Source organism: Musca autumnalis, unplaced genomic scaffold (assembly GCF_047663935.1).
Source record: "Musca autumnalis isolate F117 unplaced genomic scaffold, ASM4766393v1 scaffold_2, whole genome shotgun sequence".
NCBI lineage: Eukaryota > Metazoa > Arthropoda > Insecta > Diptera > Muscidae > Musca > Musca autumnalis.
In genome coordinates this window covers 218,024,461-218,050,306 of record NW_027411755.1, presented here as the reverse complement: position 1 = coordinate 218,050,306, position 25,846 = coordinate 218,024,461, and the positions used below count along the sequence as shown (strand labels likewise).

At 37.5% G+C, this 25,846-nt stretch overlaps 1 protein-coding gene across 8 annotated transcripts in view; it reads left to right on the top strand.

Annotated features, from left to right (window-relative positions):
- Positions 1-25,846, top strand: part of LOC141395261 (uncharacterized) — a 190,240-nt gene that overhangs the window by 157,904 nt on the left and 6,490 nt on the right. The window contains exons 1-6 of one of the 8 annotated variants that reach the window (XM_073970915.1): positions 2,199-2,402; positions 2,491-2,662; positions 2,757-2,947; positions 9,805-12,098; positions 17,616-18,453; positions 21,969-22,439. In XM_073970915.1, the coding sequence (XP_073827016.1) occupies positions 2,523-2,662; positions 2,757-2,947; positions 9,805-12,098; positions 17,616-18,453; positions 21,969-22,439 (3,934 nt within the window). In that variant the 5' untranslated portion in view covers positions 2,199-2,402; positions 2,491-2,522. Of the gene's footprint in view, positions 1-1,609; positions 2,663-2,756; positions 2,948-9,804; positions 12,099-17,615; positions 18,454-21,968; positions 23,253-25,846 lie in introns of those variants that run through there. The other 7 variants (XM_073970912.1, XM_073970916.1, XM_073970913.1 and 4 more) reach the window with 7 other exon arrangements.

The following is a 25,846-nucleotide window of genomic DNA, read 5'->3' as shown; positions in this document are numbered from 1 at the left end:
TTGCGAAAATTCTGAAGTTTTCTGATAGAGCTACCCAAAGGTATTGTCCGATGTAGACTTATCTCATTTAGAGAAGTTCTCATTCCCAATCGAACGGATTACGATCTCTGGCCGGGATGTAGCCACCAGCCCAAAGACTGAGGACACTACATCGGTTTCAGATAAGAACATAGCCGGTGTTTTCAAGCTGCTCGAGTTTCTAGCACATATCAATGGTGTTTGCAGAAGGGTCGGGCAATTTGACTCAATCGGGCCCAACGACAATGTACGGCCCGGAACCAATCAGGGTACCACCTGTTCCAAAGTCGAAGAAGCCGAAGGGACAAACCCAGACGAAACGGCTAAACAAGATTTTACCTAGTGTGACTGTTCCGTCTGCTACTGCCACTAATTCTGCTGTTGGAAAGAAGAGCGCTTATGGTTCAGGAAATCCTAACTTGCATAGACCTGTACCCTAACCACCTCAAGGTCAAAGAACAAGTCTAGCCTTCTGGGAAAAGTGTAATTGGAAGGAGAGTGGATTGTGGCTGAAATGTCAATCGGACTATCAACATCTAAACTAGTACCTGGTGAAGAAGTTACTATCTTCCCAGGTGCCAGAGGATTGGGGCCCGCAGGTGGGCAATCACTCGATTTTATATCCAAAAGTGACCTCTTGCCAAACTAAGAAGGGGACCGATCTGTGATAACCTGCACGGATAACCACGGACAAAATCTTACGCAAAACCTGCGCGGATGATCACCTCAGATGCCTTCCTGGTGGCAGTCATTGATAAATCTGATACTGAGGCAAGGATCAGTGAGGATCATTGGCTGTTGGTTGGCTGCAAGATCTGCTTTGGCAGGAGAGCGATCTACAAGGGTGTTAAGGAGTGATGAACTGCAAGGATAGCCACGCATTTTCAACCGTCTGGTGACAGGACCGATGAACCATCCAAACCTGCACGTATGATCGCCACAGATGAACTTCTGGTGGCAGTCTTTGATGAATCTGATCCTAAATGTAGGATTTAGTGAGGATCATTGGCTATTGGTGGAGGTTTGTAACCTCTGACGATGCGGACGACAGCAAGACCGCCTTTAGCACAGCAGTCATCTACAATGGCTTCAAGGTTATAAATTATCAGGATAGGGAATACAAAGATTCCCTTATCCAGACAATTAATAATTTGGACGCACTTTGGTTTAAGCCATAGCCGTGATCTCAACTCGCGTGTAGAGTGTATATCCGCAACCTCATTCTGATGTGGCAGAGATGTTTAAGGGAGGTCCAGAGATATGAAGGAGAACCCCTAGACCAACGTTCTTATCAGGCAGGTTTGAGAGATATTCACACTGATGCGCTACTATCCATTTAATGGGCAAAGTTTGCACCAATTTGGTTGCTCCTTTCGAGAATTATCGTGTGCACCATTTTAGCCAAAAAATCTTGAACATTTGTGGAGAAGATACCCGAAGGTGTGGACCGATTTGGCCTATGCTCGAACTTTATCTAGCTTTGCACAAATTATTCGGAGGACAAAATGTTAGAACCAAATCTATTAGAGAGCGCTAAAGGCTGGGGATATAAAACAGAAGAAGAACAGTCCCTACTATGCCGCGTAGAAGCCTCCTTTTGAAAAGTAACAGCCATTTTAGTTGGTGGTTGTGTTTCTAGGAGCTTTAGGGCTTTTAACTCAGCAAATTAGGACTAATAGGCCTTAACATGCTCTTAACTTGTTCTAACATTAGAAGGGACGAAAAAGAACATAAACAAAAGCGTGAATTTAGCTCACGCTGAGGTAACTCGGTTCGAGAGTTGTGGGTTGTGGGTTCGATGAGGATTGAGGATTGTTTTTATTGCCTTAAAAATGCGTAATATTTGTTTAGCTCCGTAATTATCTCATAAGGCGAATGTAATGATAACAGCAATTTGATTTACAACCTTCTCGCTCCGACAATATTGAATGAGTTTTGTTATCACCCATAACTTTAACTACGAACCTCGTTTGTTTTGTTTATTTTGTTGATATGAAAAAAAACGTTTTTTGTTTTTCTTAAAATGGTAGGTAGAAAGCCAACAACAAATCGACCAAGTTTTTTGTGGTAGTAGTCGTGGTATTTTGCTGCTCTCAATATGCAATAATGACAACTTATCAGTATCTGTCACGATACACCCCACTAAAGTACGCATATATAGTATAAAATATAGAGCTCCTCTTCACAGTCTGTGCTGTTTTTTGCTTTAAACTGACGTGGATTTTTGTGGAACGTTAACCGCAGAATGTGCGAATATTAACAACAGTGCAGTATCAACAACCCTCGACAAGTTAAATGGGTTGCCCGGCCAACACACAACGCCTCACACAGAAGCGCAGCATAAGTTTTGCAATGCGACAACGATAACCAACCCCACGGCGGGAGTATAACAATTTCAAAATTTCTTTTTTTTCCTGATCCCCTGTTTACTTTTTCTTTGGTTTTGCTGCAAAATTTCCCTTTATTTTGCAGTTTTTTTCAACAAACAACAATAACTCTGTTAAATGAAAATGCTTTTGCAAGTTTTCACAAATTTCCTCAGTGGTGAATTGAAGAAAATCAGAACAAATTTTACCATGTTTTTGATTTTCTTCTGGATCATATGGTTCTCACAGATTTTAGCCATTTCAACAATGTTTATGAGGTGGGTATTTATTTATTTTTATTTTTAATATTAATTTCTCTTTTAATTTTTTATTAATTGTAAATATTTTGTGTTTTTTTTTTTCTATTTCAAGTCTGCCAGATATCACAGATATCCCCACAGTTACAATCACCGAATTGCCTTTGGAAATTCTGCAACCGCCACCTCAGAATTCCATGGACTCGGTAATTATTGCGGCCGATGGTCAAGCGGCTGGGGATGGACGTGTCCTCAATCACACCCTGGACATTGTGGTGGGTGACAATGATGATGATGTTAAAAAAGGTAGGTACAAAATTGTAATCTAAGAAAAACGCTCGCTAATCCGACTTATAAGAATAAGACAACTTATAATTGATCATTTTTAGGCTAACAAGGGTATCTAAACTTTGATACCATCAATACCATAATTTGTATGTTTGAACCAAATCCGTTTCACACAATTTGGAGTCGATTTAACCCTATTTTTAAGAGACCCTTAGGAGGTCGTCTGTTCTAAGAAGACGTTTAGAAGGTCTTCTGTTCATAGAAGTCCTTTTTGGAGCTCCTTTATTTTTAAAAGACCTTTGGGGACTTCATTTTATAGAAATCCATGAGGAGGACCTGCATTTATAGGACTTTTTATTTTAAAAAAGATCTTTAGGAGACTCTGTTTATAGAAGACCTATACTAAGCCTTCTTTTTATATGAAACCTTGATTTGATTTTTAGAAGACCTTTTTTAGAAAGCCTTTATGAGATTTTTTATTATTAGAAGACCTTTAGGAGGTCTTCTGTTTTTAAGGACCATTAAATGATATTTTATTTATAAGAGATCTTTAGGAGATCTTTGTTTTAAAGGACTATTGAAAGGTCTTCTTTTTGAAGACCATTAAATGGTATTTTATTTATAGGAGATCTTTGGAGGTTATCGTCTTATAGAATACCTTTATGACATTTCGAAAAAACGTGTTGGTCTCGCTAATCTCGCTTATCAGAATAAGTCAACTTATAATTGACCATTTTTAGACCCTCAACCTTTAGGCTTAGAAGGGTATCTTAACATTGATACGATCAAAAGCGTTTACATTAAAATACTTGTTTTGGACCCCAAGTATGTTTGGGCCAAATCCGTTTCTTCTAGTTTTAGAAGACCTTTGGAGGCCTTCATTTTATAGAAGAACTTGAGGAGGACCTCCATTTATACGAACTTTTATTTTTAAGAAGTCTGTTTATAGAATACCTATACGAGGCCTTCATTTTTATGGGAAACCTTGAGGATGACCTCTATTTATAGTAGACCTATAGGAGACCTTCTATTTTCAAAACACCTTAATGTCTTATTTTTAGAGGACCTTATTTTTAAAGGACCTTATTTTTAGAGGACCTTTAGGGGGATATTTTTAGAAGACCTTTAGGAGGTCCATATTGAGCACACCTTTTTATAGGACCTTCTATTTCTAAAAGACATTTAGGAGGACCTCTATTTATAGTAGACCTATAGAAGGTATACTATTTTTAGAAGACCTTTAGGAGGTCTTCTTTTTTAGATCTATAGGAGGTTTTCTATTTTTAAAACACCCTTAGGAGGTCTTATTTTAAGACCACATTTAGGAGGATATTTTTTAGAAGACCTTTAGGAGGTCCATGGGGAGCACCTCTATTTATGGGACTTACTATTTTTAGAAAACATTTAAGAAGACCTCTATTTATAGTAGACCTTTAGGTGGTCTTCTATTTTTAAAAGGCCTTTAGGAGGTCTATTATTTTTAGAAGAGCTTTTGGAGGTATTCTGTTGCTAGATGACCTTTAGGAGGTCTTCTTTATTTAGAAGACCTTAAAGAGGTCTTCTTTTCTTAGATCTTTTGGAGGTTTTCTATTTTTAAAACACTATAAGGAAGTCTTATTTTAAGACGACATTTAGGAGGATATTTTTAGATGACCTTTAGGAGGTCCATGGGGAGCACCTCAATTTTCGGACCTTCTATTTTTAGAAGACATTTAAGAACGTCTCTATTTATAGCAGACCTTTAGGTGGTCTTCTATTATTAAAAGGCCTTTAGGAGGTCTATTATTTTTAGAAGAACTTTTGGAGGTATTCTGTTGTTAGAAGACCTTAAAGAGGTCTTCTTTATTTAGAAGACCTTAAAGAGGTCTTCTACATTTAGAAGACCGTAAAGAGGTCTTCTATATTTAGAAGACCTTAATGAGGTCTTCTTTTCTTAGATCTTTTGGAGGTCTTCTATTTTTATAACACCCAAAGGAGGTCTTATTTTAAGACGACATTTAGGAGAATATTTTTTAGAAGACCTTTAGGAGGTCCATGGGGAGCACCTCTGTTTATGGGACCTTCTATTTTTAGAAGACATTTAGGAAGACCTCTATTTATAATAGACCTTTAGGTGGTCTTCTATTATTAAAAGGCCTTTAGGAGGTCTATTATTTTTAGAAGAACTTTTGGAGGTATTCTGTTGTTAGATGACCTTTAGGAGGCCTTCTTTTTATAGAAGACCTTGAGGTATTCTATTGTAGAAGATCTTGTTGTTGTAACCGTGTTAACTATTGTATGTTTGTGTGTTCGTTCTTCTGCTCAATCTGGCTCTGGGTCTATCTTCAGTTCCAGGAAAGTGGCTGCTTGGGATGTAACCGCAGATCCACTGAAGTTAGGTGAGTCCAAACCTACTCAGGACAGTTTAAAAGGTGCAGTGTGTCGTGAGAAACCATGCTGCATACTTGGCAGATGTTGTGTACCGCGCGATCGATATCCGCCTAATAAGAATTTATGCGACTGCAATATCCTGAGCGTAGTTGAGCCAAAACTACTCTGGTTTGTCGTGGCAGCTGACGCTCCTCAGTTGCGATAGATGGGGGATGTACTCCGAGGACTTTATTCACACTATATTTGCTTATGGCCTTAGCAACTGCTTCCATGTGAATGCTATTCAAAACTGCATTATATGCCTTTTGACCTAGAGGTTCTCTCCTGAATTGTTGGATCTCCCTCTCTAGAGCATGCCTTGATATGCGTGGGTGTGTCGGACCTAGCCAGCAGATGGTGATTGGGATGGCTCTACGATAACACCCGAGCAAGTACTGCAACGAAAGCATCTCATTGTGTTGCTGTACTGGAAGAATCTTTGCCTCCTCATGTAGATGGTCCACTGAAGACTTGAGGAGGGCAAATTTGAATCTTATTCCAATGCGTATCACATAAATTCGGGTACCAATCGGGTACCATAGTCAATAAGGTTTCTTTATCTGCACCCCAAGTGCTGCTGGCTAGGGACATGAGGACCTTGTTCCTACATTTCATCTGCGGCATGCGCGGACGACGTGAACATGGTGTCAAATGTGACACCTAGAATTTTGGTGCAGTTTGTGGTCGAAATTCTGCTACCATCAACCACGACATTCAACTCTCTTCTATACTGCGCCGTCCATGTGGTGAACAGAGTGGCCGTAGATTTAGTGGCGGATATCTGCATATTCCCCGCGTGGAAAAAGGTGATAAGATCGGTTAAATAGGAGTTCAGTCTCTTAAAGATGTCATCAGGGTAGGTACCTATCATACAATCATCCGCAAACGTTACGATCTCGATGCCGTCTGGAGGGGGCGGAATACAGGAGAGGTAGAGGTTAAACCCATGGTTTAATCGTTCCGGAGATATCACCACAGCTTGGGGAACTTCCTGTTTCAATCTACGGGGTTCTGACTTCTTGTTTCTGAATAGACAAAAGCGAAATCGGTCTGTATAATTCACTTTTGCTGACATCCTTGCCTGGCTTTCGTAGCGGGACCACCCTGTCCATTTTCCACATTTCGGGAACAATGAGGGTGGGTATCGGCACTCGCTTTAGTGAGATACTCCACACCCGGCTCATCCAGCATTACCATGGAGATTCCATCAGGGCCTAACGCTTTGGATGATTTAGCGTTCCTGATGGCATTCGAAACATCATACATTGTAAACTGAGGTGGTTCATCCTCGGCAGGAAGAGATCTGATGCAACGTATTACTCTTCTCTTCGCCCTGTCAAACCAGAGGTGTTCGACAAACTGTCGATTGAAATAACTTGCGCACCTCTTCGAGCCAGTCAACGTAAAGTCGACCAACGTGACTGAGGTACTTCCTATCCTCCCCTACTTCCGGGGTTCGAGAGTGACTTAACCGTTGCCCACAATTCGCTTAAACCGGCACCAATGTTGCAACACTTCCAATGATTTAACCACTTGTTCCGCTTATGCTCGCCGACCAACCTGTTAATTTCCAGTGTCAGCTCCCTGACTCTGTGGTCACTGGGATTGGTTCGACGAAGCTCATCACGCTCGTTTGCTAATCCCGTCGCCTCTGCTGGGAAATTTGGTCTTACTTCGGGTATTCGACCAGCAGGGATATGGCGAGCGGCTGCAGCAGTGATGATGTCCCGGAACGTCCTTTCCGCTACCCGAACATCAGAAGGATTGGGCAATCCTCTGAAGCGGTGATTGGTGAACTCTCTGAAACTCGGCCAATCAGCTTTTTTATGATTGACGAACGTGCGGCGTTCAGAGGTGATGAAATCGGGTGGTCTGTTAATGGAGACAATTTTGGGGAGATGGTCTGATCCAAGGGAAATGACGGGTTGCCAGGTAACGTCATTTGTCAGACCAGGTGGCACGATGGTTATGTCAGGCGAACTGTGACACTCTCCTCTAATTCTGGTAGGGGCGTCCTCATTGACCGTGCAAAACGTAGAGCTATCAATCTGCTCAGCCAGCGCTGTACCTCTCTGGTCGTTTCCGAGGGCCGAATGCCACATCTCATGATGTGCATTAAAATCCCCCAGGACCAGACGATTATGACCTTGCAAGAGCGGGCTAATGTCAGGCCTATAATCAGGGATACAGCTATTTCTCGGCGGGATGTATACATTCAGCAACTCTATCTCGGCAGCTCCACACCTGACTGCTACCCCCATACATTCCATGTACGGGTCATTAGAGACAGGCTCAAGCGAGATAGGTCTGTATTGGACAGACTGGTGCAATAGGAAAGCCAATCCCCCACCTCCACTTCTGGTGCGATCTTTCCTCAGAACATTGTAACCATCACAATGCTCTAAGCTGTGGTTGTTGTTCAGCTTGGTTTCCTGCACCGCCGCGACCTTGATGTTCTTCCGACTCATAAAATCTACTATCTCCTCGATCTTACCTCGGAGTCCATTGCAATTCAATTGCAAAAAGGCTGCATTTTCGGGGATTGGGACAACAACGGCTGATGTTAAAGGCTGCGTGTGAGGTTGTTGTCGAGGGGACTGCGGGAGAGTTTCGTAATCAGACGACGAGGGAGTCTCGTAATCCGACGACGACTCACTGGGAACTGTGTTCACACAGCATGCAGCAACATAGTCCCTGTCGTAGTCCCTCACGTGGACGAGTCCAGAGCAACCCCTTAGATGCACCCACTCCTGACATCTATTGCATCTCACCGAAGGTTGGATGTGGGTGAAGATGCGAATGTGACAAACTGAGCACAGATTATTGGTCCTGGGTTTTCCTCCGTCCCGGCTCGGGCCAATAGAATTCGGAGCAGGCATTCCGGGATATGCTGCTCCCAACACAGAAAAACGAAACAAATACGAACATGTACACACTGAGGTGGCAGCCGCTGGCCGGAACATTGGTTTTGTGTTGTTCCGGGTCAATCCGGTACGAAAGAACCCGCTGCCGTGGGATTGTTCATGTCACGTCATCATCATCGCTGTCTCTAAGCGTTCTCAAATTCCTGAATCCAATCATAGTCCTTATACGATGTCCAAAGGCCGTCAACGAGCATTCCGCTTTATTTCTGCAATTTTTAATTAGCGATTCGGTAGCAAGAAAATTTCAATTTCCTGATTTGGTGATAGGGCTGCTATCTATGCCCTATATCAAGAATTTTAAACGATATCCACTGGATTTCACTTCTGCCACTTATTCTCCATACTTCTCACGATATCCGAATGTTCCAAAAATTCCTTCCAATTGGTATTCTTGAAATATAAGAAGAATCTTATTTTTGTTTACGTAGACTTTGTTAATTTGGTCTCTGTGTGGAATAATTATTGCCACTGGTCGACTCTGGAAACTGCCAAGGCTTCGTTTCTCACCTAAGAAAATGTTATTTATTTCTAAAATTATGGATCTGTTCAAAGCTCATGTATGTAGGTCCACCACACCCGATTTAGATTTTTGTCCAAAATGCAGCTATAGAATCCGCCTTTCGTCTTTACATATGTATATTTCATATATTTCAATTTTATATTAGTGATGTAGAGGTGCCACATAGTCGATATTCTGTACTTGTTACTATGTACACATTTAAATACTTATTGTATTATTCATTCACATCACACCCAACAAAGATTGCTATAGAATATGTAGATGCATTCAATTATTGTCCATTGTCGGTCGTTGCCGACCGTCTACCGTCAAGTTGTCATCATAAAATAGAATATCCACTGCTGCATTTAAATGTCTGTGGTTTATTTGATTGAAATTTGCGACAATTTTACACTCAATTATGGCTATTAACATATCATTGCAGGCATGAGCGATTTTGGCATGCGCGCTTCTAGTTTAAATAAATAATTAATTATTAAAAAACAAAAACACTTTTTGTTGTAGAACATTTCAATTAAAATTTATTGTCAGAGTTTTCGCTGTAGGGGGATAATTAAAACAATTTTAATAATCGTTTATTGGGGTAAAACGAAAACGTAATTGTTAAATAAAAATTAACAACAAGAACAACAAATTAATAAAAAATATTATTGTGGTGGTTTGTTACACCAGCGAGATACCAGTCCATCTGGTACCTCCACCAAAAAGTTAAATATTTTACACTTAAAGCTAGTTCAGATTCACTTCTCGAATCATTTGACTTTTTTACAACTGACAGTGCTTCTTGGTCCTTGTGGTGTGTTTGGAAAAGGTAATATTCCCCAAAACCCCGATATTTATGTAAATTATATATTTTCATAGCCTATTGATAGATTTGGTCCAATCTTTATGGTACTCCTGTAGTATGGTCTTTATTTTTTTACTGTCATAGGCTGAAAGTATATCTCTGTCGACAAAAACCCCCTTCTACTTTCTTACATTTTATATAAAAGTCTAATTCGTCTCCTTTCTCTTCCTTACAGATGGACAAATTGTAAAAATCAATGATTCCGGTGGTGGATCTGGCGATGGTTCTATGCCAATAACATTAAGTGTGGAAAATCCACAGATTATAACAACCGCATCAGTGCCGCCATCACCAGTAACAACTACATCATCACCATCGCCATCATCAACGACAACTGTAAACATTCCAAATGATCTGAGCAGTAATGAAACTTTACAACAACAGCAGCAACACACATCTACAACTTCATCTCACAATGCCAGCGGTGTGGATCATAAACAAAACATCAGCACTTCGTCATCATCCACATCAACGTCAACTGAAACAACGGCTAGTCAAGTGAATCTCACCACTGAGGAGGTACCAATGCCCGTTTTCTCGGAATGGGCACAAAAACAAATGGAAGAAGCCGAGAAACAGGCCATGGAACAGGAACACACTTTCAACAATTCCGCTCAACGCAAGAATAACACAAACGGCAATGGCAAACCAGCATCGCTCAAGATACGTGCCAAAAACTATGCCTCTCCCGATTGTGGAGCAAAAATTATAGCATCCAGTGGTGATACATCAAATGCCGGTGCCGTTCTCAGTTCATCCAAAGATGAATATATGTTGAGCTTATGCGGCAAACGCATATGGTTTGTGGTGGAGCTATGTGAGGCCATACAGGCGCAGAAAATTGATTTTGCCAACTTCGAGCTATACTCTTCGTCACCACAAAATTTCACAGTGGCTGTGTCGAAACGTTTTCCCACACGAGAATGGTCCAATGTGGGACGTTTTGTGGCCGAAGATAAACGAGCGGTACAAAGTTTTGACCTACATCCCCATTTGTTTGGCAAATTTGTACGTGTCGACATACATTCACACTATTCCAAGGAACACTTTTGTACATTGTCGTTATTTCGTGTTTTTGGCACTTCGGAATTTGAGGCTTTCGAAACGGAAAATCACCCGAATGAAGATATTGACGATTTTGATGATGAGGACTTGCAAGAGCCAACAAAACCCAATTCGGAGCCAAATTTATTCAAGTCAGCATCTGATGCCGTGCTGTCCATAGTCAAAAAGGCCACTGAGTTGGTGGGAAAGCCATCAAATAATCAAAATCAAACCTTTAAGACGACACCCCACTCAATGGTTTGTCGTACACCCATGTATGGCCTATTCAGCTGTGCTGAATGCCCCTCATCGTTGGTGGAACGTATTAATAATGCCCTGTCTTGTGAATTTAGGCAATTGAATTCATTGCTGAGTGTACCACACATACGACGTGACCTACTATCCACAAGGATATGTGCCAAATTCTTTGGCATTGAAACCTCAAACACACACCAACAGCAACAACACGAGTTCAAGGATATCAAACAAAGTTTTTATGTAAATATTTTACCCCACGACTATGTGGGGGCAATGTGTCAACTCTTAGCTATGCCCAAAGCCACCACAAAAGACAACAACCATCTTGCCATCAATGAAACGGAAAAGTCCAAAGAAGAAACCAGCACAAATCAAACGTTGGATAAGAAATTTGGCAAAGAAGATTTAGAACTTTTGGATAAACCAGAAACGAAGCTAATTAGGCCTGAAATACCAATTGTAAACGAAAAGTCTGAAGAAATCATTCGTATAGAATCGCTTGAAACATCTACGGAAGTGCCACTAGATGATAATCAACAACAGTTACCTAGACCCTTAGAACCCGCAGAAAATGTGGAGGTGACAACCACATCGACACCTAAAATTGTAGAACAACCTCCTAGTATACCTGATAAAAATATATTTAATGTACCTGTCGAAGAATTGCAACAAGCAGCAGCAACCCCACCCTCGCCCTCATTATCATACCCCGCAGAGACTGAAACGCCTGAAAAGCCCAATGTGGAAATGGATCTAGGTGGCGCAACATCGGCAGAAAGTTTGGAACAGACAACTCCACTACCACCATCATCATCATCACAACCAGCAGTTGGTCAGCATAGTAACACCGCAGAGAATATACCCTCTGCGATGGGTACACCACCACCATCACAAACGCCACCAATTGCCGTAACAACCCCAGCACCACCAGCAGCACAAAAGAGTGAAGAAGATTCAAATTCATGGGAAAATATTGATATCCTATTAACCTCTACACCGCCTTCCACAACAGCACCAAGTGGTAGTGCTGGAAAAGATGGCGGTTCAGTCTCTGCTTCACACAGCCAACAAAGCAATGGAGCCGCCACCACAAATAATCTCAATCAGAAAATATCAAATGGTCCCCAATCGGAAAGTGTTTTCATACGTCTTTCCAATCGTATCAAGGTAAGTGGATTTTTGAACCACAAATTAATTTTTAGCCTGAAATCATTAAAAATTCAAAAAATTAAAAAAAAACACATTTATTGTCCTCCTTTGGGGACTCAAAAAAATCTTTAAACAATTCAATTTATTATCTTCCAAAAATCCACGTTTATTGTCCTCTTTGGGGAATCCAAAAATCTTTAAAAATTCCACGTTTATTGTCCTCTTAGGGCATTTTAAAAAATCCGCGTTTATTGTCCACTTTGGGCACTTTAAAAATCTTTAAAAAATCCACTTTTATAGTCCTCTTTGGGCACTTAAAAAAATCCCTTCCATCATTGGAGTCTTTGGGCCCTCTAAAAAAATTAACGTTTATTGGTTTCCTAGGGTCCCCCAAAAAATCTTAAAAAAATACTCGCTTATTGGTGTCTTTGGTCCTAGCAAAAATTTAAAAAATCCAAGTTTATTGACCGCATTGGGTCCTCCAAAAAATCTTCAAAAAATGCACGTTTGTTTGTGTCTTTAGGTCTTCCCAAAAATCTTCAAAAATGCCCGTTTGTTTGTGTCTTTAGGTCTTCCCAAAAATTTTTAAAAAATCCACATTTATTGATCTGTTTGGGTCCTCCAAAAATCTTTAAAAAATCCACGCTTTTTGGTTTGTGTGGGTCCTCCAAAAAATCTTTAAAAAATCCAGGTTTGTTGGTTTGTTTGGGACCTCCAAAAAATCTTTAAAGATCCACGTCTATTGGTTTGTTTGGTTCCTCCAAAAAATTTTTAAAAAATCCACGTTTATAGGTTTGTTTGGTTCCTCCAAAAAATCTTTAAAAATCCACGTCTATTGGTTTGTTTGGTTCCTCCAAAAAACTTTAAAGATCCACGTCTATTGGTTTGTTTGGTTCCTCCAAAAAACTTTAAAGATCCACGTCTATTGGTTTGTTTGGTTCCTCCAAAAAAATCTTACAAAATCCACTTTAATTGGTTAGTTTGGGTCCTCCAAAAAATCTTTAAAAAATCCACATTTATTAGTTAGTTTGGGTCCTCCAAAAAATCTTTAAAAAATTCACGTTTTTTGGTTTGTTTGGTTCCTCCAAAAAAATCTTTAAAAAATCCACGTTTTTTGGTTTGCTTGGTTCCTCCAAAAAATCTTTAAAAAATCCACGTTTATGGATTCTTTGGATCCTCCAAAAAATCTTTGAAAAATCCACGTTTATTGGTTTGTTTGGTTCCTCCAAAAAATGTTTAAAAAATCCACGTTTATTGGTTTGTTTGGTTCCTCCAAAAAATCGTTAAAAAAATTCCAGGTTTATTGGTTTGTTTGGTTCCTCCAAAAAATCTTTAAAAAATCCACGTTTATTGGTTTGTTTAGTTCCTCCAAAAAATCTTTAAAAAAATCCAGGTTTATTGGTTTGTTTGGTTCCTCCAAAAAATCTTTAAAAAATCCAGGTTTATTGGTTTGTTTGGTTCCTCCAAAAAATCTTTGAAAAATCCACGTTTATTGGTTTGTTTGGTTCCTCCAAAAAAACTTTAAAAAATCCACGATTCTTTGGTTTGTTTGGTTCCTCCAAAAAATCTTTAAAAAATCCTCGTTTATTGGTTTGTTTGGTTCCTCCAAAAAATCTTTAAAAGATCCACTTTTATTGGTTTGTTTGGTTCCTCCAAAAAATCTTTAAAAAATCCAAGATTCTTTGGTTTGTTTGGTTCCTCCAAAAAATCTTTAAAAAATCCACGTTTATTGGTCTGTTTGGTTCCTCCAAAAAATCTTTAAAAAATCCACGATTATTGGTTTGTATGGGTCCTCCAAAAAATGTTTAAAAAATCCACGTTTATTGGTTTGTTTGGTTCCTCCAAAAAATCGTTAAAAAAATTCCAGGTTTATTGGTTTGTTTGGTTCCTCCAAAAAATCTTTAAAAAATCCACGTTTATTGGTTTGTTTAGTTCCTCCAAAAAATCTTTAAAAAAATCCAGGTTTATTGGTTTGTTTGGTTCCTCCAAAAAATCTTTAAAAAATTCACATTTATTATCTTCCAAAAAATCTTTAAAAAATCCAGGTTTATTGGTTTGTATGGTTCCTCCAAAAAATCTTTAAAAAATCCACGTTTATTGGTTTGTTTGGTTCCTCCAAAAAATCTTTAAAAAATCCAGGTTTATTGGTTTGTTTGGATCCTCCAAAAATCTTTAAAAAATCCACGTTTATTGGTTTGTATGGGTCCTCCAAAAAATCTTTAAAAAATCCACGTTTATTGGTTTGTTCGGTTCCTCCAAAAAATCTTTAAAAAATCCACGTTTATTGGTTTGTTCGGTTCCTCCAAAAAATCTTTAAAAAATCCACGTTTATTGGTATGTTTGGTTCCTCCAAAAAATCTTTAAAAAATCCATGTTTATTGGTGGCTTTGGTTGCTCCTAAAAATCTTTAAAAAATACACGTTTATTGGTGGCTTTGGTTGCTCCTAAAAATCTTTAAAAAATCCACGTTTATTGGTTTGTTTGGTTCCTCCAAAAAATCTTTAAAAAATCCATGTTTATTGGTGGCTTTGGTTGCTCCTAAAAATCTTTAAAAAATAAACAATTATTGGTGGCTCTGGTTGCTCCTAAAAATCTTAAAAAAATCCACATTTTTTGTGGGTTTTGTTGCTCCTAAAAATCTTTAAAAAATACACGTTTATTGGTGGCTTTGGTTGCTCCTAAAAATCTTCAAAAAATCACGTTTATTGGTGGCTTTGGTTGCTCCTAAAAATCTTTAAAAAATCCACGTTTATTGGTGGCTTTGGTTGCTCCTAAAAATCTTTAAAAAATCCACTTTTATTGGTTTGTTTGGTTCCCCCAAAAAATCTTTAAAAAATCCACGGTTATTGGTTTGTTTGGTACCTCCAAAAAATCTTTAAAAAAGCCTCGTTTATCGGTTTGTTTGGTTCCTCCAAAAAATCTTTAACAAATCCACTTTTATTGGTTTGTTTGGTTCGTCCAAAAAATCTTTAAAAAATCCACGTTTATTGGTTTGTTTGGTTCCTCCAAAAAATCTTTAAAAAATCCACGTTTATTGGTTTGTTTGGTTCGTCCAAAAAATCTTTAAAAAATCCACGTTTATTGGTTTGTTTGGTTCCTCCAAAAAATCTTTCAAAAATCCACGTTTATTGGTTTGTTTGGTTCTTCCAAAAAATCTTTTAAAAATCCACGTTTATTGGTTTGCTTGGTTCCTCCAAAAAATCTTTAAAAAATCCGCGTTTATTGGTTTGTTTGGTACCTCCAAAAAATCTTTAAAAAAGCCTCGTTTATCGGTTTGTTTGGTTCCTCCAAAAAATCTTTAACAAATCCACTTTTATTGGTTTGTTTGGTTCGTCCAAAAAATCTTTAAAAAATCCACGTTTATTGGTTTGTTTGGTTCCTCCAAAAAATCTTTAAAAAATCCACGTTTATTGGTTTGTTTGGACCCTCCAAAAAATCTTTAAAAAATCCACGTTTATTGGTTTGTTTGGTTCCTCCAAAAAATCTTTAAAAAATCCATGTTTATTGGTTTGTATGGTTCCTCCAAAATGTCTTTAAAAAATCCACGTTTATTGGTTTGTTTGGTTCCTCCAAAAAATCTTTAAAAAATCCACGTTTATTGGTTTGTTTGGTTCCTCCAAAAAATCTTTAAAAAATCCACGTTTATTGGTTTGTATGGTTCCTCCAAAATGTCTTTAAAAAATCCACGTTTATTGGTTTGTTTGGTTCCTCCAAAAAATCTTTAAAAAATCCACGTTTATTGGTTTGTTTGGTTCCTCCAAAAAATCTTTAAAAAATCCACGTTTATTGATTTGGTTGTGTCATCCAAAAAATCCTTACAAAATCCACATTTATTGGTTAGTTTGGGTCCTCCAAAAAATCTTTAAAAAATCCACATTTATTGCTTTGTTTGGTTTCTCCAAAAAATCTTTAAAAAATCCACGTTTATTGCTTTGTTTGGTTCCTCCAAAAAATCTTTAAAAAGTCCACGTTTATTGGTGTTTTTGGGTCCTCCAAAAAATCTTTAAATTGGTGTGTTTGGGTCCTCCAAAATCTTTAAGAAGTCCACGTTTATTTCCTCTTTGTTTATAGAAAGTTTACTAGGGCTGAACGCTTTCAATTGTTTACTTGGCTTCTTAAAATATTTCCTTCAATGTTTTCGTCAGTTTGTTCAAGGTGTGTTCTAATGGCAAATTTGCGTGCTCAGATAGTCTGGAATTTGTTCTTAGTTAATAGAAGTTTTCATACCTCCACCTCATTTCCTTCCTTTGCACGAAATATTAAAGCTATTCTCTATAAACATGTTTATTAATCCTCCCTCTTACCAACCACACACACACACAGCGTCTATCAAAATAAACTTGGTTGTAGGTTTAGTAGTTTGAATATTTTTTGGAAGATTTCATGGCCTATGATTAAGGCTGAACGTTAGCGTTTTGTTATCCTTTGAACAGTGGGACTACAGTCAGTATTATGGAATAGAATATATTTATAGGTCCGTATGCGAGTGCCACCGTGGTGCAATGGTATGCACACCCGCCTTGCACATTGAAGGTCATTGGTTCGATTCCCCGGCCAGTCAATATCAAACATTTTTCAACGGTAGCAAAATACCCCTCAGTAATGTTGGCGACATTTCGTGAGTATTTCAGCCTTGTAAAACTTCTCTACAAGTGGTGTCTTAAGACATGCCGCTCGGACTCGGCAATAAACAGTAGGTCTCTTATCATTGAGCTAAATATGAATCGGGGTGCACTCATTGGTATGGGAGAAGTCTCCCTTGTCCCGTATGGGATGTTTGTGAAACAATTATCATGAGTAGCAATACACACCGAATATGGAAGATAATGATATAATTCATTTGAAAACGTCTTGGTGATAATACCCAGTAGATACCCCAAATATGCGGACATACTCCTTTGACCTTCACCAACCATCGTCATGATGTTCTTACCACCATGGTACGCTATATTTTTCATTTTACCATCATATTGAAAATATAATACAGTTTTTCAACATTCTATCAAAACCTACTACATAACCTCAAACTTATTCCAAAAAATATCTTCCAGTTTTAATGCCCTTTTGTACTCGACACTTGAAACAAAAGATTTTTTAAGATAATTGTGGTGTAGAGTATTGCGATCCACTGTTCTTCCCATGAAAAGTTTTTTGTTTTTGCAAAATTACACCCTCATTATTATTATTGCCTCCCTCACCTACTCCACCACATGTTCTGCGAAATTTTATCAATGAGTAGCAGACACAACTTTTCCGTAATTTAGTTACCTTTAGATGTATGACCTCTTTACGTATGCGTTTTCATGGAAGTCTATAAGTTTTTGACTAATAAATTCGCATGCTTAGTTTATATTACTACCATCCCACACCACCCCCACCCACCACCTAAACAAGGCGAATAAACAATAAACAACCTTTTGGGCAAAGGTTTCATTACTTAAATAACCTCAAACATGTCTGATGTGGCAGAATTTCATTCAACTTCTCCTTATATTTCTCTTTCTCACTCTTCTTTCTCTTTTTTTTCCTTTTCAGGCACTTGAACGTAACATGTCTCTCTCCGGCCAATACCTTGAAGAACTATCACGTCGTTATAAAAAACAAGTCGAAGAACTGCAACAGACGCTAACACAACAAACGCTAATCGTACGCACACTGGAGGAGCAAAATAATCGCCATCATGAATTGGAAAAGTTGTATGCCCAACGTAATAGCCAACTTAAATCTGAACTGGATGACCTATCATTACAGGTGCATGCCTGTATTGTGGTGATAATATTTGTGGGTGCATTTGTATTTCTTGTCCTGATGGTGGGCATACTCTTTTATCGTTCCCTTAGACGTGATACCAAAGAAGTTCTGGCCCTGTATGGTAAAAATAATGGCAAAAGAAAAGCAGAGGCAGCGGCGGCAGCTTCTTCGGCCAGTGTCCAAAGGAAATTAAATCGTCGTAAATCCTTTGAAGATTATACTTCCGAACAACAGCAGCAGCGACGGGGACAATATGTACGAAGTGTCAGTAGTGGCGATAAAATACGACGACCCAGTGAGGAATGTATGCTGATACTAAAGGAGTGTAAATGTGATAATAAAGGAGGAGGAGCAGCAGGAGGTATGGTAGTGGTGAAACCGCCGCCCCATGATTTTGAACCTGAAGCTGCTTCGACGAGACAAAGGAAAATGTCCATATGTTATGGCAGTAATAATAATATAAATTCTGGCAATGCGGGACTGTTGGCACCACCACCACCACAAAAATCCTCAGCTGGTAGTAAGCGTAAAGGCGAAAAACATTCATGGCCCAATTCGGCCCTGGCGCAGCAGCAAGCCTTGCAACATTTGCAGGAATTAAATAACGAGGATATTATTGGAGGTAAGGATGTGGTTTTTGGAACCTTTAGTGATAATAGAAATTTTCCGATGATGGATAAATTATCCAGGTTGTATCGACCAAACTTATCCATTAGTTTATACATTATCCACGTTTATGGTAACACTATCCACGTCGGTGGATACATTATCCACTTTGGTGGGTACATTATTAACGTTGGTGGATAAAATATCAACGGTGGTGGGTAAATTGCCCACGTTGGTGTATACATTACAAATGTTGGTGGATAAAATATACACGTTGGTGAATAAATAATCCACCTTCGTTGATAAATTATATACGATTGTGGATACATTATCCACGTTGGTGGATAAATTATCTACATTAGTGGGTACATTATCCACGTTAGTGGATACAATATCCACATTGGTGGTTAAAATATCCTCTTTGGTGGATAAATTATCCACGTTGGTGGACAAATTATCCACGTCGTTGAATAAAACATCCACGTTGGTGAAGAAATTATCCACCATGGTGAATACATTATCCACGTTGGTGAATAAATTATCTACATTAGTGGGTAAATTATCCACGTTAGTGGAAACATTATCAACGTTTTTGAATAAATTATCCATTTTGGTGCATAAAATATCCAATTTGGTGGACAAAATATCCACGTTGGTGGATAAAATATCCACGTTGGTGGATAAAATATCCACGTTGGTGAATACATTGTCCACGTTAGTGGGTACATTATCCTCATTGGTGGTTAAAATATCCTGTATGGTGGTGGGCACATTATTCACGTTGTTGGATAAAATATCTACGTTGGTGAACAAATTATCCACGTTGTTGGATACATTATCCACGTTGTTACATACATTATCCACGTTGTTGGATACATTATCGTTGTTGGATACATTAACCACGTTGTTGTATACATTATCCACGTTGTTGGATACATTATCCACGTTGTTGGATATATTATCCACGTTGTTGGATACATTATCCACGTTGTTGGATACATTATCCACGTTGTTGGATACATTATCCACGTTGTTGGATACATTAACCGCGTTGTTGTATACATTATCCGCGGTGGTGGATAAATTATCCACGTTATATTATCTACGTTGGTGTATGAATTTTCCACGAATTATCCACGTTGATGGCTAAATTATCCACTTTGGTGGATAAATTATCCCCTTTGGTGGATAAATTATCCCCTTTGGTGGATAATATATCCACGTTGGTGGATAAAATATCCATTGATGGATAAATTATCCACGTTGGTGTATGAATTATCCCCGTTGGTGGATATATTATTCTCGTTGGTAGGAAAATCATCCACTTTGTTGGATAATATATCCACTTTGGTGGATAATATATTCACGTTGGTGGATAAAATATCTACTTTGGTGGATAAATTATCCACGGTGGTGAATAAATTATCCACGTTGTATTATCTACGTTGGTGTACGAATTTTCCACGTTGGTGTAGGAATTTTCCACGAATTATCCACGTTGATGGCTAAATTATCCACTTTGGTGGATAAATTATCCCCTTTGGTGGATAATATATCCACGTTGGTGGATAAAATATCCGCGTTGATGGATAAATTATCCACGTTGGTTTATGAATTATCATCGTTGATGGCTCAATCATCCACGTTGGTAGGGAAATTATCCACTTTGTTGGATAACATATTCACGTTGGTGGATAAAATATCCACTTTGGTGGATAAAATATCCATGTTGGTGGAAAAAAATTTCCATGTCGATGGATAAAATATCCACGTTGGTGAATACATTATCCACGTTGGTGGATAAATTATCTACATTAGTGGGTACATTATCCACGTTAGTGGATACAATATCCACATTGGTGGTTAAAATATCCACTTTGGTGGATAAATTATCCACGTTGGTGGGCTATTTATTCACGTTGTTGGATAAAATATCCACGTTGGTGCATAATAAATTCACGTTTTTTTTTAAAAAAAAATATCCACGTGGGTGGATAATATATCCACGTTGGTGGATAAAATATCCATTGGTGGATAAAATATCTACGTTGGTGAATACATTATCCACGTTGGTGGATAAATTATCTACATTAGTGGGTACATTATCCACGTTAGTGGATACATTATCCACGTTGTTGGATGCATTATCCACGTTGTTGGATACATTATCCACGTTGTTGGATACATTATCCACGTTGTTGGATACATTATCCACGTTTTTGGATACATTATCCACGTTGTTGGATACATTATCCACGTTGTTGGATACATTAACCACGTTGTTGGACAAATTATCCACGTTGTTAGATAAAATATCCACGGTGCCGGATAAATTATTTACGTCGGTGGATACATTATCCGCGTTGTTGGATACATTATCCACGTTGTTGGATACATTATCCACGATGTTGGATACATTATCCACGTTGTTGGATACATTATCCCCTTTTTTGGATACATTAACCACGTTGTTGGACAAATTATCCACGTTGTTAGATAAAATATCCACGGTGCCGGATAAATTATTTACGTCGGTGGATACATTATCCGCGTTGTTGGATACATTATCCACGTTGTTGGATACATTATCCACGTTGTTGGATACATTATCCACGTTGTTGGATACATTATCCACGTTGTTGGATACATTATCCACGTTGGTGGATAAATTATCCACGTTGTTAGATAAAATATCCACGATGCCGGATAAATTATTTACGTCGGTGGATACATTATCCACGTTGTTGGATACATTATCCACGTTGTTGGATACATTATCCACGTTGTTGGATACATTATCCACGTTGTTGGATACATTATCCACGTTGTTGGATACATTATCCACGTTGTTGGATACATTATCCACGTTGTTGGATACATTATCCACGTTGTTGGATACATTATCCACGTTGTTGGATACATTATCCACGTTGTTGGATACATTATCCACGTTGTTGGATACATTATCCACGTTGTTGGATACATTATCCACGTTGTTGGATACATTATCCACGTTGTTGGATACATTATCCACGTTGTTGGATACATTATCCACGTTGTTGGATACATTATCCACGTTGTTGGATACATTATCCACGTTGTTGGATACATTATCCACGTTGTTGGATACATTATCCACGTCGTTGGATATATTATCCACGTTGGTGGACAAATTATCCGCGTTGTTAGATAAAATATCCACGGTGCCGGATAAATTATTTACGTTGGTGGATACATTATCCGCGTTGTTGGATACATTATCCACGTTGGTGGATAAATTGTCCACATTGGTGGATAAATTATCCACGTTGTTGGATAAAATATCCACATTGGTGGATAAAATATCCATTGGTGAAAAAATTATCCCTGTTGGTGGGTACATAATCTACGGTGTCGGTTAAATTATCCATTTTGATGGATATATTAATCACTGTAGTGGGAGAATTATCCACGCTGGCGAATAAATTGAGAAAAAATTCTGATACATTTTGTTGAAAAAAGTTTAAATTGTTCCGATATCTTTCTTTTCAGATTCCCCCGAAATATCTTCAACGAAAACGAAAAAATCGAATTTACCCAATGGCTCACACATACCCAACAACGTAAAATCGAAAAAGAAAAAAGACTTTTTGAGGCGACAGGAATCGTCTCCGCCAGAGAACACACTTCAACAACAGCTACTAAATAATACAGCACCTGCTGAATTAGCTAGTGCCGCCACGGAATACGATGAGAAGCTAATGTTGGACGAAGACGATCTCGATAATTTTATACCCACAAATGATTTAGCCTACAATGAATTTATGCCAGACGGACCGCGTGGCTATCAATGTCACAACATAGCGGACATACAACAACAACATATAAATGCCAATAATCCTGCCTCTTCGAAAAAGACCCCAACCATAGCATCATCATCGAAATCTGAGGGAAATAATAAAAAAGCACGACGTCTCTCATCGCCAGTTTTCTTCAAATCACCATTTACCAAATCATTTAAAGGTAAACTAAATTCCTCATCCAAATCTTCTAATAATGCACCACATGAATCAACATCATGGGAATGGTATCGTTTGCGTAAATCATCATCGGCTAACAGTGCTAATAACGCCTCGGCCAATAATACTAATGTCGCCTCCACCTATTTACGTGTCTCACCCAATACCAGTTTGGATTCATCGTCGTTGTCTGAAATTAACTTTCCCACTAATTCCACAGAAAATTCATTTCGCATCTTAGAAGAGGCTATACTATCATCCGGTGAAAGTGCCATTACCACCACAGGTTCATCATCCGCAACAACGAAAAATGGTAATAAACGCTGCTGCTGCCACAACAAAAAGTGTAGCAGTGGTGGTGGTGATGGGTCATGTCCCCACAATTGTGGAACCACTGGCGGCAGTGGTTGCAGTAGTGGCATTAGCAGTAGCAGTAATAGCAATCGTAGTTCAAGTTCAAATTCATCATCCAATCAATCGAAATCCAAGAAAAATCGTAGTTTTAATAAAATATTCCGCAAAGTGTTTTGAGTTAGGCAAATTGCAAATTGCCGCCTAATGACAAGGATCAAGAAAAATCTATTGTTTAGACATTGAACAAAAGCTGAGAAAAGAAAAAAAGTGATTATAATTGGTTATATTCCAGTTTGTTTTTGATATTTAAAAAAGAAATTACTTTTTTTTTAATTTTTATGTAAATATTTTTTGTTTTAATTATTTTTTAGGAATAGAAAACATAATTGTCGCAGATCAAATCCAAAAAGAAAACTAAAGAAATGTTATTAAAATAAATACGTAAGTCAAAATTAAAACAAAACACAAAGGAAAATTCTAAATATTTTTCGGCAGTTTGCTACAATGTTATGCAGTTTATAGTGTGGTTAGTTGGAGAAAAGTTGTTTTTTTCATTTGAATATTTCATAAAATTAGTTAAATGTTTGTTTTGGTCTGTTTGGTGAAACTTATTCGGTACTTTATTTTTTTTACCACCACTCATATATGCAATTTCGCAAATTAAATATGGATTCTCTTATATATTTTGTTCCCACAGTGGAATTGCCGACGTTGCCAGAAATGGGGGCCAATGGAAGAAAATGCACTTTTGCGAGTAAAATATCTAAAAATTAACCAAATAGGGATGGATCTGACCCCCTCCTTTCTACGTCGGTGAATGGAATGCATTCAGTAAAGAATATTTTTAATTTCATTTATCGTTTTTTTTTAATTTAGTATTTAAAAAATATTCTTATAAAAATATGTATGCCATATCAAGGCAAGGCAAAGTAAATAATAGGCCAACATACCATAAAACATTATTATCCTCTTTGTTTAGCATTCATTCATGTGTATTGTAAATTATTGGAGATTAATATGTTTTATAATTTAAAAATGTTTTATTTCCATTTATTTAGTTTTGTAATCAGTCATACAATCGATGTTCATTGTAAATAACGACAACAAAATCATTCCTCAATGTAAGACATGCATTTTGTTGAAAAAAAAACATTTGTTTGCAAACATTTTTAGAATAGGCCTAAATTCACTGAGTTGTACAACAATCTGTAAAGTCAATGTGTCCCTGAAATGTCACTTAAGCTCTGTTCCAGAACTAAAAAGTTTTTACAATTTTTACCACTTTTACACATTTTGCGTTCCCGTACACAAAATTTATATGAAAATCGTTTACGACTTTTACAACTTTTACGACTTTTACCACTTTTTAAAGTACGGGAACAGGCCATTAATTTATTACACTATCATCAGTCGTCTTTATCTGACAGCTTGCTATATAGCATTTCCAAATTAAATGAAACCTTTTCCAAATTAAATGAAACCTTTTCCAAATTGAATGAAACCTTTTCCAAATTAAATGAAACCTTTTCCAAATTAAATGAAACCTTTTCCAAATTAAATGAAACCTTTTCCAAATCAAATGAAACCTTTTCCAGATCAAATGAAACCTTTTCCAAATTGAATGAAACCTTTATTTTTATTAAAAGAAAAAATCCAGAATATTTTGGAAAGAGAAAGAAGTAAAACATTATATTGGTTTTCAACGATTTTTTACTTATATTCTTATCCTTAGTAATGACATAAAAGTGTACCTCCCTGAATGTTTTGCATCCATAAGTTTTGGGCATCAATTAAGGTTATAGCGAAATAATGCTAAAGAGAGAATTAAGGGTTAAGAAATTACTAATAAAATCTGGGGCAGACATAATTCCTTTTGGGGATGAAAGCCCTTGGTGAGTATATTAAGAATCTCGAAGGACAGATCCGCCGTGAGTCGAACTTCCGCGTTATGGAGTGATTAAATTTTTGGTGAAGGCCCTGTAAGGCATCTGAAATTAGCGTTATATCTTTGTTAACTATTGTTTTGGCTTATTAATGAGATGACTTATCTTCAGTCAAATCGAATGAAGATTATTTTTGTAGAGCATTTCGACTTTCTATCTCGCTTCTTTCAATGTCCTTTTCGTCCTTTATATTAAGAACCGCTATATAACTACCACAAGATGACGTTTTTCAGCATCGGAGTGCTCTGTCGCTAAGAAAATTTTAGGTACGGATCTCATTGGCAACTAATTTTAGGTACGTGAACCACTTCATTATGTAATACAATTAGCTTCTGTTATTATTAGTAATTTCTTAACTTGAATTAATTTCTTAACCCTTAATTCTCTCTTTAGCATTATTTTGCTATAACCTTAATTGATGCCCAAAACTTATGAAATGTTTATGTTCAAGGATGCAAATCATTCAGGGAGTACACTTTTATGTCATTACTAAGGATAAGAATTTAAGTAAAAACTCGTTGAAAACCCATACAATTTTTTATTTCTTTCTCTTTCCAAAATATTCTGCATTTTTCTTTTAATATAAATAAAGGTTTCATTCAATTTGGAAAAGGTTTCATTTGATTTGGAAAAGGTTTCATTTGATTTGGAAAAGGTTTCATTTAATTTGGAAAAGGTTTTATTTAATTTGGAAAAGGTTTCATTTAATTTGGAAAAGGTTTCATTCAATTTGGAAAAGGTTTCATTTAATTTGGAAAAGGTTTCATTTAATTTGGAAATGCTATATAAAAACTACTCTCTTCAAAATGCATGGACCTTCCTTTGATGGAATAACCGAAAAAGTGGCATGTGTTGAATTTTGTTCTGTAGTGTAAAATCGGTAAAACGTAAAATAAGTAAAAAGTCGTTAAGTTCGGCCGGGCCAAACTTTTTATACCCTCCACCATAAAATAGTCTTAATTAAAATGGAATAATTAGACTCCTACTGCCTCCCACTATTGCTTAAATTACACTGTGAAGACAAATGTTGGGGCAGAGATAAATCCTTTTGGAGATGAAAGCCCTTGGTGTGTGTATATTAAAAACCCCGAAGGACAGATGCGCCGTGAGTCGA